The 14,000-nt window shown below is 44.9% G+C and overlaps 1 protein-coding gene across 11 annotated transcripts in view; it reads left to right on the top strand.

The window, feature by feature from the left end:
• The window catches only part of mprip.L (myosin phosphatase Rho interacting protein L homeolog), a 109,327-nt gene extending 99,130 nt beyond the window's left edge, over window positions 1-10,197 (top strand). For 7 of the 11 annotated variants that reach the window (XM_041575799.1, XM_041575800.1, XM_041575795.1 and 4 more), the window contains 7 exons: window positions 548-665; window positions 790-949; window positions 1,154-1,267; window positions 1,377-1,463; window positions 2,432-2,594; window positions 2,992-3,077; window positions 6,027-10,197. In XM_041575799.1, coding sequence (XP_041431733.1) covers window positions 548-665; window positions 790-949; window positions 1,154-1,267; window positions 1,377-1,463; window positions 2,432-2,594; window positions 2,992-3,077; window positions 6,027-6,098 — 800 coding nt within the window. In that variant the 3' untranslated portion in view covers window positions 6,099-10,197. Of the gene's footprint in view, window positions 1-547; window positions 666-789; window positions 950-1,153; window positions 1,268-1,376; window positions 1,464-2,431; window positions 2,595-2,991; window positions 3,078-4,104; window positions 4,167-6,026 lie in introns of all 11 variants that reach the window. The other 4 variants (XM_041575796.1, XM_041575802.1, XM_018236651.2 and 1 more) reach the window with 2 other exon arrangements.
• The last annotated feature ends 3,803 nt before the right edge of the window (window positions 10,198-14,000 follow it).

Raw genomic sequence — 14,000 nt, 5'->3', positions numbered from 1 at the left:
AGCTTGGTGGGTGTGGATGGGTGGGGGGGGGCTGTGCACATGGCTTTTTGCACCTTAGGTGTTATCAAACTGGTTTATAACTAGGGATGCACTGAATCCACTATTTGGGATTCGCCCCGAATCCTTTGTGAAAGATTCGGCCGAATACTGAACTGAATCCGAATCCTAATTTGCATATGTTGATTGGTTGCTATGGGTTACTGCTCCTGGGCAAACTTAGTGCCTTTTATTACAAAACCCCCTAAAACATATAGGGCCAGATTCAATTCAGTGAGAAAAAGTTATCTCATGATTTATCACTTGGACAAAATTCTATTCGAGGGGAAAAAATACTTTTCTACTAATTCAGTTAGGAAAGGAAAAAGTGTGAACATTTTTTTCACTTCCTTATTTTGTGATGAAAAGTCACTTGATTTCCCTCCCCATCCCTAATTTACATATGCACATTAGGATTCGTATTTGGTTCGGCCAGGCACAAGGATTCGGCCAAATCCTGGATTCAGTGCTTCCCTTCTTATAACTGTGAATTTTACTCATGTCCGTGCAGCCATCGAAGCAATGAAAAATGCTCACCGAGAGGAGCTGGAGAGAGAACTGGAGAAGTCTCATCGCTCACAGGTCAGCAGCATCAACGCAGACGTGGAGTCTTTGCGGAGACAGTACTTGTGAGTCTTCCGATCAGATTTCATTGGCTGGGAGGGGTTAATGCTCCTCCCTACTCTTTGCATTGGAACATGAACTGGGAGGAAGAGTGGGGCTAAAGAATTTCCTGTATTTTCTGTATCACAGAGAGGAGTTGCAGTCGATCCAGAGGGAATTGGAGGTCCTTTCCGAGCAGTACTCCCAGAAATGCCTGGAGAACGCCCATCTGGCCCAGGCGCTGGAAGCGGAACGTCAGGCCCTGCGTCAGTGTCAGCGGGAGAACCAGGAGCTCAACGCTCATAACCAGGTGACAAATCCCATGACTTCCACATGCGACACAAACAAAGAGGGGAAGCTTTTTCATTTACCCCCTTCCTTTGTATTGGAGCCAGTGTGAAGCCACTGATCGCCTCTGATTGTATTATAGGCTTGGACCTGGTTTATTTCTCAGCCAGCCCCAGACTGATGCTGAGGAAGTGCCATTAAATGTATTTTGTGCGTTTATCTGCAGGAACTGAATAATCGGCTGGCCTCGGAGATCACACGACTACGGACACTGCTATCAGGGGATGGAGGAGGTGACGTATCACCTCTCACACAGGGGAAAGATGCCTATGAGCTGGAGGTATGGAATTGTGCTCCACTGACGCCACTGCCAGATTTCCGCTGTGATCTATAGATAGAGCTGTGTGCAGACTGTGCTGTGTATATGACTGTTTCTTCCCTCGCTGCAGGTCTTTCTCCGAGTGAAAGAGTCTGAAATCCAGTACCAGAAACAGGAGATCAGTTCCCTGAAAGATGAGCTGCAGACTGCACTGCGGGTACGTTTTGCTTCAGCCAGTACCTGTGAATGGGAATTCTCTCTCCTCTCTCTCTCTCCCAGTGCAAGCTGAGACATAAACCCCCTCCCCCTCTCTTTTTGTGCTGCCCGGCTTTTGGGCAGCGGGTGGCATTGTATCATCACTTACTCACATAGTAAAGGTGGTCACAGACGTTACAATTGCGATCTTTCCAGGAAACATTGTTTGTTTCAACACAAACACGTACAGCGGAATGATGTACAGACAGAAACAATAGAATCTGAGCTGTATCTGATGATTCAGCACTAACCGTGGCCGATTTTCCAGCCAGCTCAATTGACAAGCCGACCAATATCCAAGTCTTCTGCTGATTTCAGTCGGCTCGACTCCCACCATACACGCACTGAATATCGTATGTAAATTTGTTTTGAATGATATTATCGGTGCGTCTATGGTCACCTTAAGGCTTTAAGATGGCCATACATAGGGAGATCCATGCATTTGGCTCCATCACCAAACAAGCGGATCTCTCCCCGCTGGGGTGGGCAATATCAGGCTGAATTGATCATGGGCCCTAGGGTCCAATGATTGGATCACAACAAGAAGAATACAGGTGGTCGGATCCAGGACCACATCAACAAACCAATGTGGTCCTTAATCCGACGGGATTTTTAAACCTTCCCGATCAAAATCTGCCCAATTTACAGCCAGATATCGATCTGAGAAGCCCATCGGAGGGCCCCCATATACTGCCCAATAAGCTGCCCACTTAATCTGTTGGCATCTTATATCTGCTTGTGTATGGGGGTCTTTACTGACAACGTGAATGTTCCCTGCCATCTGCTGTGCCCCTCCCCAGACCAACTCCCCAACTTTTCTCCCTGTTGCCCAAAAAAATGCTAGTTTGCCTTTATTAAATGCAGAATTGCCAACAAACCCTTTCTGCACAATTTTAAAGAACCCCCCCTTCCTCTTATCTCCCCCCAAAGGATAAGAAATACGCCAGTAATAAGTACAAGGACATCTACACGGAGCTGAGCAACGTGAAAGCCAAGGCTGATTGTGACATCAGCCGACTAAAGGAACAGCTTAAGGCCACCACAGAGCTACTGGGTGACAAGTCCCCAGAGAACACATCGGTGCCTGGATACGGTTAGTGGGAGTCTCTAGTATCTGTCACTCAATTCCAATGCCTTGTAATGCCCACTAAAAGATCCAAAAGGATTCTCTCTGTTGTTTTTCCATAGCAACCAATCAGATGCTTGCTTGCTTTCTTTGCACGGCACACGAGTAGTAAAAGCAAACGACTATGTGACTGCGAGGGGTGCCTCAGCCCGTTGATATAGTCCTACATTAATGTTATGATATAGATATTGGCCCTGACGATTGGATTAGCCCAATATGGGTCACTATAGGTAGCAGATATTTTTATGCATGCCCAGCTTGTGCTCCATTGCTGCTCCATTGCTGCTCATACAGGCACATGGATAGATTTAGAAAACCCTGGAGAGAATTGTGATTGGCTCCCTTTCCCCCCACCTTACCACAGATATTATGAAATCCAAAAGCAATCCCGATTTCCTGAAGAACGACAGGTCAAGCATCAACAGACAGTTGCGGAACATCAGGTCCAAGGTGAGGCTTGATACATATTATTACTAGGGAGTGTGTATATGGATAGTTGGGGGGCTGGGGAGTATGATAACGCTAGTTAATGAACATGCTTAAAGGATAAGTAAAACTTTAAAATACGTGAGTGTAAAATTAATGAGGTGGCTATTCTAAGCACTTTTGTAATTTACATTCATTATTTGTTTTCTTTTCATTCCAAGATATTAACAGCACATGTGTCCCTTAATATGAATGAATTTTGTTACAACTGCGCCACCTGCTGGTCATTTTCCAACCAGTCTGACCACCAAGTAGTCAAGGAAGTTGTCAGGAGAAAGAAAGAGGCTGCTCTGATGTTCTTCTGCTTAGGAAAAAAATTAGAAACCTTTCTCAGGTGGCGCTGTTGCAATAAAATTCATTCATATTAACAGTACATGTATCCCTTAATATCTTGGAATCAAAAGGAAATAAATAATGAATGTAAATTACAAAAGTGCTTAGACTAGGCCCCTCATCAATTTTACACTCACTTATTTTAAAGGTTTACTTATCCTTTAAAGTCAGAAATGACTAGATATAAATTCCTAGTGTTACCAGCAGGGCCATGAGTCCCTAAGTTCCAGCAGACATTGTAGTATTTCAGGGGCTGCGTTGTGCTGCTCCTCCCAGTAACCCCCTAAAGTCAGCGTGGGAATCGAATGTGGAAACTACTGTGACTTTAAATGTATATTCCGCTGCCCTTTTTTTTTGGTTTGTCTTCCCTGAGTATTGTGAACTTATCTTCCCAGTGGGCCAATCCATATTATAGACCATAATTCCATGTGCTGGTCGTTGGCCGCCTCGCTAGTAAGTCTCACACTGGCTATATGTGGTTAGCGGTCCCTCAAGGGCACTTTTGTGTTGGTTTGAGAGGCACAAGATGGCGACCCGCACGGTGTTCCCTGTATGTTTTTAGTTTGGTGGGGGTTAAGCTGTTTATTATCACTTGCACGTAGGATTCATTTGCTTTCTCTGTCTGTCTTTGTCTGTGTGTCCCTTTGTCCCCTGGCAGTCCGTAATTGAGCAGGTCTCATGGGATAACTGAAACGTTCCAGGTACCAGGTTCCCCGACATGTAGGTACAACAAAGGCCACAAAACTGTGCATGTGTGATTCTCCCCTGCCCACGACACTCCTCTGTGTAACCCACTCACCAGTCTACAGCCCACGCCCAACCAACCAATGAGAGCTCAGGCTACCACTGATCTGTGCTGGATAAAAAGTGCATGCGTGTGTTTGTGTATTGAATCCCCCTACAAACACACCGGTCAGAACATCTCATCCACACAGACAGACAAACAGACATCAGCCTCTGACGTCCAGATGCAAGAGAAAAGCAGCCGACCGAGTGAGAGAACCACACGTGGGTCATTAAAGGATAAGTAAACCTTAAAAATAAGTGAATGTAAAATTGATGAGGGTGCTATTCTAAGCACTTTTGCAATGTACTTTTCATTCGAAAATATTAAGGAATACAATACATGTGCTGTTAATATGAATGAGTTTTGTTACAACAGCGCCACCTGCTGGTCATTTTCCCACCAGTCTGACCACCAAGTAGTCAAGGAAGTTGTCAGGAGAAAGAAAGAGGCTGCTCTGATGTTCTTCTGCTTAGGAATAAAATTAGAAACCTTTCTCGAATCTTTCCTAAGCAGAAGAACATCAGAGCAGCCTCTTTCTTTCTCCTGACAACTTCCTTGTCTACTTGGTGGTCAGACTGGTGGGAAAATGACCAGCAGGTCATTCCTATTAACAGGACATGTATCCCTTAAAGGAGAAACAAACCCTTAATAAAAAAAAAACCTACCCCCCTACCCTACAAATACCCCCTATCCTCCCCTCCAGCTTAGCTGCTACCCCGGCAAAAAAATGTACATTGCAAAAGTGATTAGAATAGCACAATCATCAATTTTACATTCACTTATTTTTAAGGTTTACTTATTTTTTAAAAAGTTGCCAAGTCTGCCCCTTCAGACCAAGTTGAGAGTTTACTAATCCATGTACGGGGTCTTCTCCAGGTCCTGCCCGGCCCATTACTGGCCCTATATCTATTGGGCAGCTTTGAAAATCGCGTTTGTTGAGGAACGCATTGGCTCTCATCAAAGGGGTCTCCTGTAAGCCACCAATTGGTTCAACCCTGTTGTGTATATAGTTATCAGTACGAGTGCGTGTATATAATATGTATGTGTGCTTATCTAAGTGGCCAATTGATCTTCATCATTAGCTGGATGCTTAGCCATAAAGCACCGCTGAGCTGCTGTCGTTGGAAGTAGAAAGACCTCAAGCAGGGCTCCATTTTTCTTTTTGACGACACTATGATCAGGTGAATTCTTGAATCCTAAGCAGCCAAAGCCTCTTATGCTCATACATACAGATATTCGTATATAAGAGAGGAATGTGTGTGTGTATATATGTATGTGTATGAATGTGTATGTATGTATGTATGAGACATGTGCAGCATCGTGTCTATCATTTCAGGCAGCAACACGGAGCTCTTCCTCGAGCTTTGCACTAATAATACATTGGGTGGGTCTTCACTGCCGCTACTAAAGGTCCTGCCCGAGATTGCATGGCCCCGCATGAGACTTGCAGCTCTATAACAAACTATAACAAAATAACACATGCCACTGACTGTAGGGTGACAGGGGACAGATTAGGGGGAATGGGATTTTGGAGAGTGAGAAGGACTCTCACAACCTTGCCTGTGTATTCCAGCTCTATAATGACTCCGGGACCACTCAGAGTAAATTAGCTTTGTGTGTAGAAGGTTCTCGGCCTCTTCTCACATGCACCCGTCACTCTGATTCACCCATTGGGAGATGAGTCTCTTCAGCATGCTGCACTAACATCTCTCATACACGCGTATTCTATGTGCTCCACCCCCGGGTGCCTGTGCCGCCTCCTAATAGTCTTCTTCTCTTCTTTCTCCATGCAGAGCCTGAAGGAGGGGCTGACCGTCCAGGAGCGTCTCAAAATATTCGAATCCCAGAACTTAAAGAAAAACTAAGCACCCCCCGCCCCCCACAAATCCCGCTGTGCACCCCCAGGACTCAGGCACAGTTTTGGGCCCTCATCCAGCATGGGGACGCCGCAGTGCAGCTCTCTGCATGTTAGATGGGTTGGATATGCGCAGATTCTTCTGATGTTGCAATGTTTCCATCCCCCCTCTATTTCCCGCCTCCAAGTTGTCTTTTCCCCTCCCCCATTGGCCCTCCAGAGCAGCTGAGGGTCGGGCACTTACTTGCCACCCCATAATGTCAGCTTTAAATCTCATTCAGCACTATCAGTATTAAGGCATAGCCGCCGATCAATAAGCTAACGACGAGGCGTGCGTCTTTGCTTACCTGAGATGTCTGGTGTTGGCACATTCCAAAACGCACCGCAAGGGAAGGACTGAACCAGAAACAGGCCAATGTGACAGGACAATACGGTAACCCTCCATTGTAGTGACGGGGCAAACCATTCTCTCTCTCTCTTTCTCCAAAAAATATTAGTGTATGATGTGTATATTTATGTAAATGTTTGTGTTATATACGCAGATGGATTTAAAAACTACTGGGTTATCAATAGCGAAAGGTGGTCGGCACTCTAGAGTCTCACGTAGACCCACCAGGAGCCAACCTCAACCTCTGGAGATACGACCAAACGTTCCCTTCCCTGTCCTGGGTCCTTGTGAAGGTTCTGCCATGTTCTACTTTGAGCATCGGGGACTAGTAGGATATTCTGGATCAACTCAACTGCCACATGAGCTGGAGAACCCCCGCCATTTGTTTCTAAAGCAGTGACGGGCAACTGGCAGCCTTCCAGAGACCACCCCCGCCCTGAGAACCTGTAGCTCAACAACATCAGCCTATTCTAGAGGAACCACATACATTTATCAGAATGTGGTGACCCTTTCTGATCTTGCCTGTGCACCTCACCCCAATTGCCATTTTTGGTTTCAGATTTTGAGGATCTTCTAACACCCAACAGCCAACTGTCAAATAACTAGGCACTTGAGGTCTAGATGATTGTTCTAGTTCTGCATAAAGGATGTTTCAGTTGGCATACAGCCATTTGTTAGTGGTGGAGTTGGGATGTGAGCCTGGGCTAATGTTACTGGGCTGTGGGATTCTGGGAAATTTGGTTTCCAGTCACCCTGCCCTTTTAGCGCCCAGTGGACGTCTTGGTATGTGATATGTTATTATAAGGGTTTTTTTGTGATGTCACTGTCTACGATGACAATTATTTTGTTTTGTTGCATGTGCAGGTTTTGTTTTGGGCAAATTGAAGCCAAAGTATGTCCTTGATGGCCGGTGTTGGGCTGCAGAGACTTTGGTGGGTGCAAAGTACACGCAGAACATAGAAAAATAGAGATCTCTGTCCTTGTGGAAAAGGAATAGAGGCCGCTGCTTGGATTATTCCATTGTCAGAGGCTTTGACAGGCCGCTGGCTGTGTACAAATGCACCGCACCCAATCTGCTCTGCACAGATGTATTGTGGGTAATCGGATGTGCATGCTGGGAAAAGCACGTGTACAGATGTGAATGTGAAAAAGAGGAGGAGTAGGGGAATACATGAAAGGTGCAGTCGAACTTTAATTGAATTGAACATTAGCCCCTCCATGATGGCCAAGAAAAGGGTCACAATTTGAATATCTAGAAACTATAAAGGGTCTCGGGATTGTTTAAGGGATTGAATAAGGGACTTTCAGTGCAGCTGCAGAGCATTGAGACTCTTGGCAATTCTTCACTCCCTTCTGCTGTCCCCCCCTCCATACTGGCCTTGCCATTGGTTCCGGCCCTAATGGGCGGTGCTTAGGAAAGTACCAGTAGCTAAATGCAAACCAAGAAGCCCAATCCATTGTTTTCAAGTTTTACTTTAGAAATATCGTCCCTGTCTCAGATACCCAACTCGTATTTGGGAAGTGAATCTTGTTGGGTTGGACCAATTTTTTAGGGTGTTTACATGTGGTGTCCTGTGGGTGAGGAGAAGGCAACTGTCACCATTTTATTAGTCTGTGATGACATGAAGTGTGAGTGATGGGCAGCCACCCGTTGCATTCAGACCTGTGCTTCCTCCGATGCTGTTGGACCTTCCTCTTCCCTTGGTTCTGGATGTGCTGCCAGGCATTAATGCTCCTACTACAACTCCCAGCATCCTCAGCGTTCCAGCAACACTTTCACAAGAACCCAGGAGCTCATCTGAAACCCCCACAAAGCCATGGAATTCCAGGAGGTCAACCCTCTCCAGTGCATTTGCTCTCGTTCTCCTCGCAGTGTCGGCACATGATATATATTTATTGACTGATGATGTTTTTGCGAGAAAGAGAGAGAGAGCGACGTGAAGTCCTGTCACATGCAAATGTGTATATGATCGCAATGTACTTCGACGTCTCCATTTGTGGTCCATACCATTCCCTTGCGGGGGGTCCCACTTCCAGGCCCCTAAGGAATAGGTTGCGCATGTACCATACGAGTTTTGTCTCTTTTAACCGCCAGATAATTTAAAGCCTGTATAGTATTCACAACACACTCTGTAAATATTTCTAATTCCAGATAGTGAGGTTTTTTTTTTTTGTGTATGTTTTTAATCTTTTTTTTTTTCTGTAAAACAGATGTTTTGGTTTTTTTCCCCCCTTAGAGCTTGTGGGTTGAGTGTAAAATTTCAGAGCTCAGTGGCCCCTGTAAGTGTCCTGGTTTCTTTTTATTACCTTCCTGAATGTGAATCCTGCATTTTTCAGGCTCCTGTGTAATATATATTCCTGACATTGTACAGCCAGAATTCTACGCCACTAACGGTGGGAGTCCCTCTTACCAAGCCAGTCCACTAATCCTTTCGCTGCAGAGTCTACGACACTTTGCCCGGCGAAAATTTTACTTTGTAAATATTTCTTCTTTTTTTTTTTTTTTTTTCCTTTGGGGTTTTCCACAAAAAGTTTTCCACCTTGGGCATGTAAGTCTGCTTATCCCTGATGTTGGTGCAGATGGAAAGCTTGGTAGACCTGGAAGACCTCGGAAGTCCAATTCAAAGATGTGTGACCTTTTTAGAAACACTACATAACCCGAGGTGGAATAGTTTGCAGTGCTGGACATGTGGTCAGACCCATGAGAGTGTAAGGCGAGGATTTGATCAGCTTGTAGCCTTGAGCGATACTTCCCAGAATCCTGGTAGACTCGGAGCTGTAGATGCAATCATATGGAGGTTGTTGAGTTGACCTCCTCAGTGTAGGTTGACAGGAGATGGCTTCATTCCATTGACACAAGCATTTCATGGCACTTAGATACGAGTAAACCCTCAATTGTGCTTCCCTGTTTAATGGCGCTCACTGGACAGCCAATGAAATACTCAGGCTTGTCTTGAAGTACCAAAGCCCAAATTGGCCACAAGACAAGGATGGAGTTGATCCTTCTTTGTTCTTTTTCTTCAAGGAGGTTTTATAGATGTTAAGGCTCTTTCTGAGCTGTCCTTGCGAGGGGCAGGGGCAACCAGTATGGGTCCCCCTCCCCCACCTATGGGGCACTCTGCAGAGCTTTAAGTGCAATGGGAAAGAACAAGATGGCGGCAACAACGCTCTTCAGCTGTCCGGTAACAGCAGGAGAGGCGCCAGTTGCCCCAGCCGACACCAAGAGCAGCTTTGGACACTTGACCTCCAAAGGATTTAGTCGGTTTAGATGTGCGATTATCTTTTAATATACAAATATATATATTTCTTTTTTCTTTTCCTTCGCACCCGTCCTGCCATTAGTGGCTCCTCAGCGCTAGAGGCGAATGAATTAACCCGGGGAGCTTTTTTTTCTTTTTGAACTGACAACGATAGATCTGTCCCCTCAACGTGGGTTCAACTTAGTTTGTTGATAATTTTCTTCTCCTCTCTCTCTCTCAGTACAGATATTTAGTATGAATGGTCCCCCCTCCCCTTTAATTTGTGGTGATATTTTTTTAAAAGTCCTCCTCGTTTGCCTATTCACTGCAGTTCACTTTGGTCACGTTCTCTTCTCCTTCCCCGCTGGATGTGTGTGACTCGCTAGTTTCCTGTGGATGTAGCTGATCATTTTTATTTTGTAAATAGAATTACTTAACTTTACATAAACTATATCGTAATAAACTATTTTTGCACCACCCTTCCCCCACTGTTCCAGAGTCGTCATTCAAATGGGTGTTCAGTTTATGATTGATGGACTTACCTTTAGGTTAGTGATACTTACCAGACAGCCCCCTGTGCTCAGTGGTGATCCCCATGGTAGGGAGCCAATGGGAAGCCTTTACCTGCCTTGTATGGATCCTGCTTTCAGAAACTCTCAACCCGCACCCGACCTTAAAGGAGAACTAAACGCTTAAAATGAATGTGGCTAAAAATGTCATATTTTATATACTGAACTTATTGCACGAGGCTAAAGTTTCAGCTTGTCAATAGCAGCAATGATCCAGGACTTCAAACTTGTCACAGGGGGTCACCATCTTGGAAAGTGTCTGTGACACTCACATGCTAAGTGGGCTCTGATTGGCTGTTGAGAAGCTAAGCTTAGGGCTCGTCACTAATTATCCAGCAGAAAATGACCTTCCCCTGTAATATAAGCTGATGCTACAGGTTTGCTGATTATTAAATTCTGATGCTAATTGCACTGGTTTCTGTGCTGCCATGTAGTAATTATCTGTATTAATTACTAATCAGCCTTATATTGTGACATTTCTATTCTATGTGTACTGTATATTGTGAGTGGGTCCCTAAGCTCAGTAAGTGACTGCAGCACAGAGCATGTGCAGTGAATCAGCAGAAAAGAAGATGGGGAGCTACTGGGGCATCTTTGGAGACACAGATCTTTACTGCTAAAGGGCTGTGGTTGCCTTGGGCTGGTACAGAGGCACCAAAACATAATGTACAACATTTCTAGCTACTTCTGTAGTTAGGCTTTAGTTCTACTTTAACCCTACTCATGAGGACCTGCCCCCGACCCAGCCCACGGTTCCACATTTCCGGGTATATGTACGCCCTGTCTCTGTCATCACGGAGAGGGGTTGGGGCAGAACGACCAGCGTCTATAAACAGACAGGGAAGGCGGCAAGAAGAGCTCTGCCTGCACCTGTCCCGAATATTGTGCCAGACTCAACCCACAGGTCCCGCGGGCTTCAGGCCAAACCTGCACATCACTAGTGGAGAACCATCAACACCATCTTTGACACAAATGGTTGACAGAAGTTGTCAACAGGTTTAGTGTTTCCAGCCGGAGACCAGAAGAGACCGGCTAGGAAAGCCTAGTTGGAAAAGAGCAACCAAAACTCACAAATACTTGATAGGGAACATCTGCTGTAACACAACACAACATTGTTAAACCCATAACTTTTTGGATTTGGATAAAACCTTAAACCCATCACAGGTGATTCATCCAGGTTAAAACCGGATCATTCTTGCCGAAATTGTGGCGTGACATGGTGGGACTATTAACTCATGAAATGCCAGGGACATAGTGACGCAGCTTCTCATAACACGATGACATAGATGTGTCATAAAATCATGGAGTCACCGATATTGCTGGGATCACACAATGAAGAACTAAAGCAATGGAGTTTTACAAATTCTTCACCCAGATATATTCTAATATACAGGACCAGAGTTTAATCAGGACGCTGGTCCCAGAAAATGCCCCATTTAAGGCTCCACTGCACTGGCCAATAGCAGATTAGATCACTATCCGGGGGATCTTTGGTGATGATGAACCATCTGCAAAGAAACAAACCCAAGATTGATTTTGATTGGGCAGTAGAAGCCACTGTTTGAATACACGTCCCAGCATAGGGTTACTGCTTATTATAGCAACCATAGAAAGGCATTCTTAAAGGGGCCCATCTACCTTCCAAAGCAGTGTTGCACCACCAAATTCTTTTTTTATCTGCAACCCCCAGTATTCTCCAGGGCTGGAACATGATAGAAGCTGTAGTTGCTGCATGATAAAACGTTCTTCCCAATACTCCACGGCCAGTGGACCAGTTTATACGAGTGGCTCCAGCATTGAGAATCTTGTCTGCTCAAATGTGCACTGGTTTCAATACAGTGTGTCCCATGAGCATGATGGGTATTCAATAATTAGGACATTCTCCCATATGTAATAAAAGTTTGCCCAGGAGCAGTAACCCATAAGATGTTGGCAGTTAAACAGGTGACCGATAAATTCTACCTGCTGATTGGTTGCCATGGGTTACTGCTTTTTATTACATAACCCCCAATTATATTAAAGAGCATGTGCCTCGGCCTTGTACACCTCTAAATAAGGAAGGTAAGTGCCTCAGTCTACCCAACTGCCTCTTTTTTCTCCTCCTTTAAAGTTCCCCCACAACAAAAAGAAAGCAAGAGGCCGGCCATATTTTCCAATCAGTTTATTTAAGGACTTTGCCATTGTAAATCCCAGTAACACACTTTAAAAAAACAGATCTGCTCACACGGGTCCCTGACAGCTTATTTAACTCTGCGCCTGCCATGTCCAACGTCGCCCACTGCATTCACACATAATGAGATGCCCCCCACTTGCTAGCAAATAATTTAAACCCTCCTTTAACTTTGCCTTTAAAGGCTTCCTAGCGAGCAGCTTCCAACACTGAGCACTTGAGTTCATTTTGGATTTCAGCATTAAAAGTAATTAAAATAAATGGGGGAGGGGACGTAGGAGCAATACTGAGCATTGTGGTTACTCCCAGAAGCCTTGGCAACCGCTAGCCTTTCTGGCAGTGAAGATTAAAGCAATGGAGCCCCCCACACTCCTTTGGACGTTGTGAACCCTTTCACGGCTGAAGCACACTAGGTGAGAGGCAGGCTGTGAAAGGGTTACAGACAAAATAAAGCAGCACAAACTCATTGTAGCCAAAAGGCTATGGGGGGAGGGGAGCCCTCAGCAGGGACGAGGTACAAGAAAACCACTGCAATGCATTTGCCCTGGGATTTGTATTCGCAGCAGGGATGTTTCAGCTGCATCAGACAACCCTGACTATTACTGATATTAAAAAACCTCAATATAGAGCCTGTGTGTATTTTATAAATGGCTTTGTCTATGGAGGCGCCTGACCAGTCCTATAACCAGGCAGCTCAGTTGCAGCCCTTATTATTCCACTTACTGCCCCTTGTGGGTTGAGTCAGCTGTTCTGCTGAAGGCAGGCGGGACCAAATCAGAGCCGGCCCCTTAAGAACAGTTTGTAGCCAATGTAATGCTGCTCTGCTTCCCTGAGCCCAGGGGGGACCTCCCATCCTGCAATTTACCCGTCATGGAGCCAATAAACATATATAAAGTACACCCAGGCTCAATTGTCATTAAAGGAACAGTTCACCTTTAAGTTAACTTTTAGTATGTTCTAGAATGGCTAATTATAAGCAATTTTTTAATTACTCTTCATTATTTATTTTTTTAATAGTTTATTTGCAGTCTTCTTCTAACTCTCTCTTTCAAATAGGGGTCACTGACCCTATCCAAAAATGAGGGATGCACCGAATCCACTCTTGAATTCGGCCGAACCCCAGAATCCTTTTCAAAAGATTTGGCCAAATACAGAACCCGAATTTGCATGTGTAAATTAGGTGTGGGAAGGGGGAAACTTTTTTACTGCCTTGTTTTGTGACAAAAAGTCACGCGATTTTCCTCCCCATCCCTAATTTGCATATTCAGATTCGGTTTGGCGGGGCAGAAGGATTCGGCCAAATCCAGATGAATAAGGCAGAATCCTGGATTCAGTGCATCCCTACTAAAAATGCTCTGTAAGGCTACAAATGAATTTCTATTGTATTTTTTATTACTGAGCTTTCTATTCAGGCCTCTCCTATTCACATTCCAGTCTCTTAATCATATTAGAGCATGGTTACTAGGGTCATGTGGACCCTAGCAACAGTATTACTGAAATTGCAAACAGGAGTGCTGCTGAATAAAAAGCTAAACAAATCAAAAAA

The sequence above is a fragment of the Xenopus laevis genome, chromosome 9_10L (genome assembly GCF_017654675.1).
Source record: "Xenopus laevis strain J_2021 chromosome 9_10L, Xenopus_laevis_v10.1, whole genome shotgun sequence".
NCBI lineage: Eukaryota > Metazoa > Chordata > Amphibia > Anura > Pipidae > Xenopus > Xenopus laevis.
Note: the sequence above shows the minus strand (reverse complement) of the source record. Positions and strands in the feature narration are given on the sequence as shown.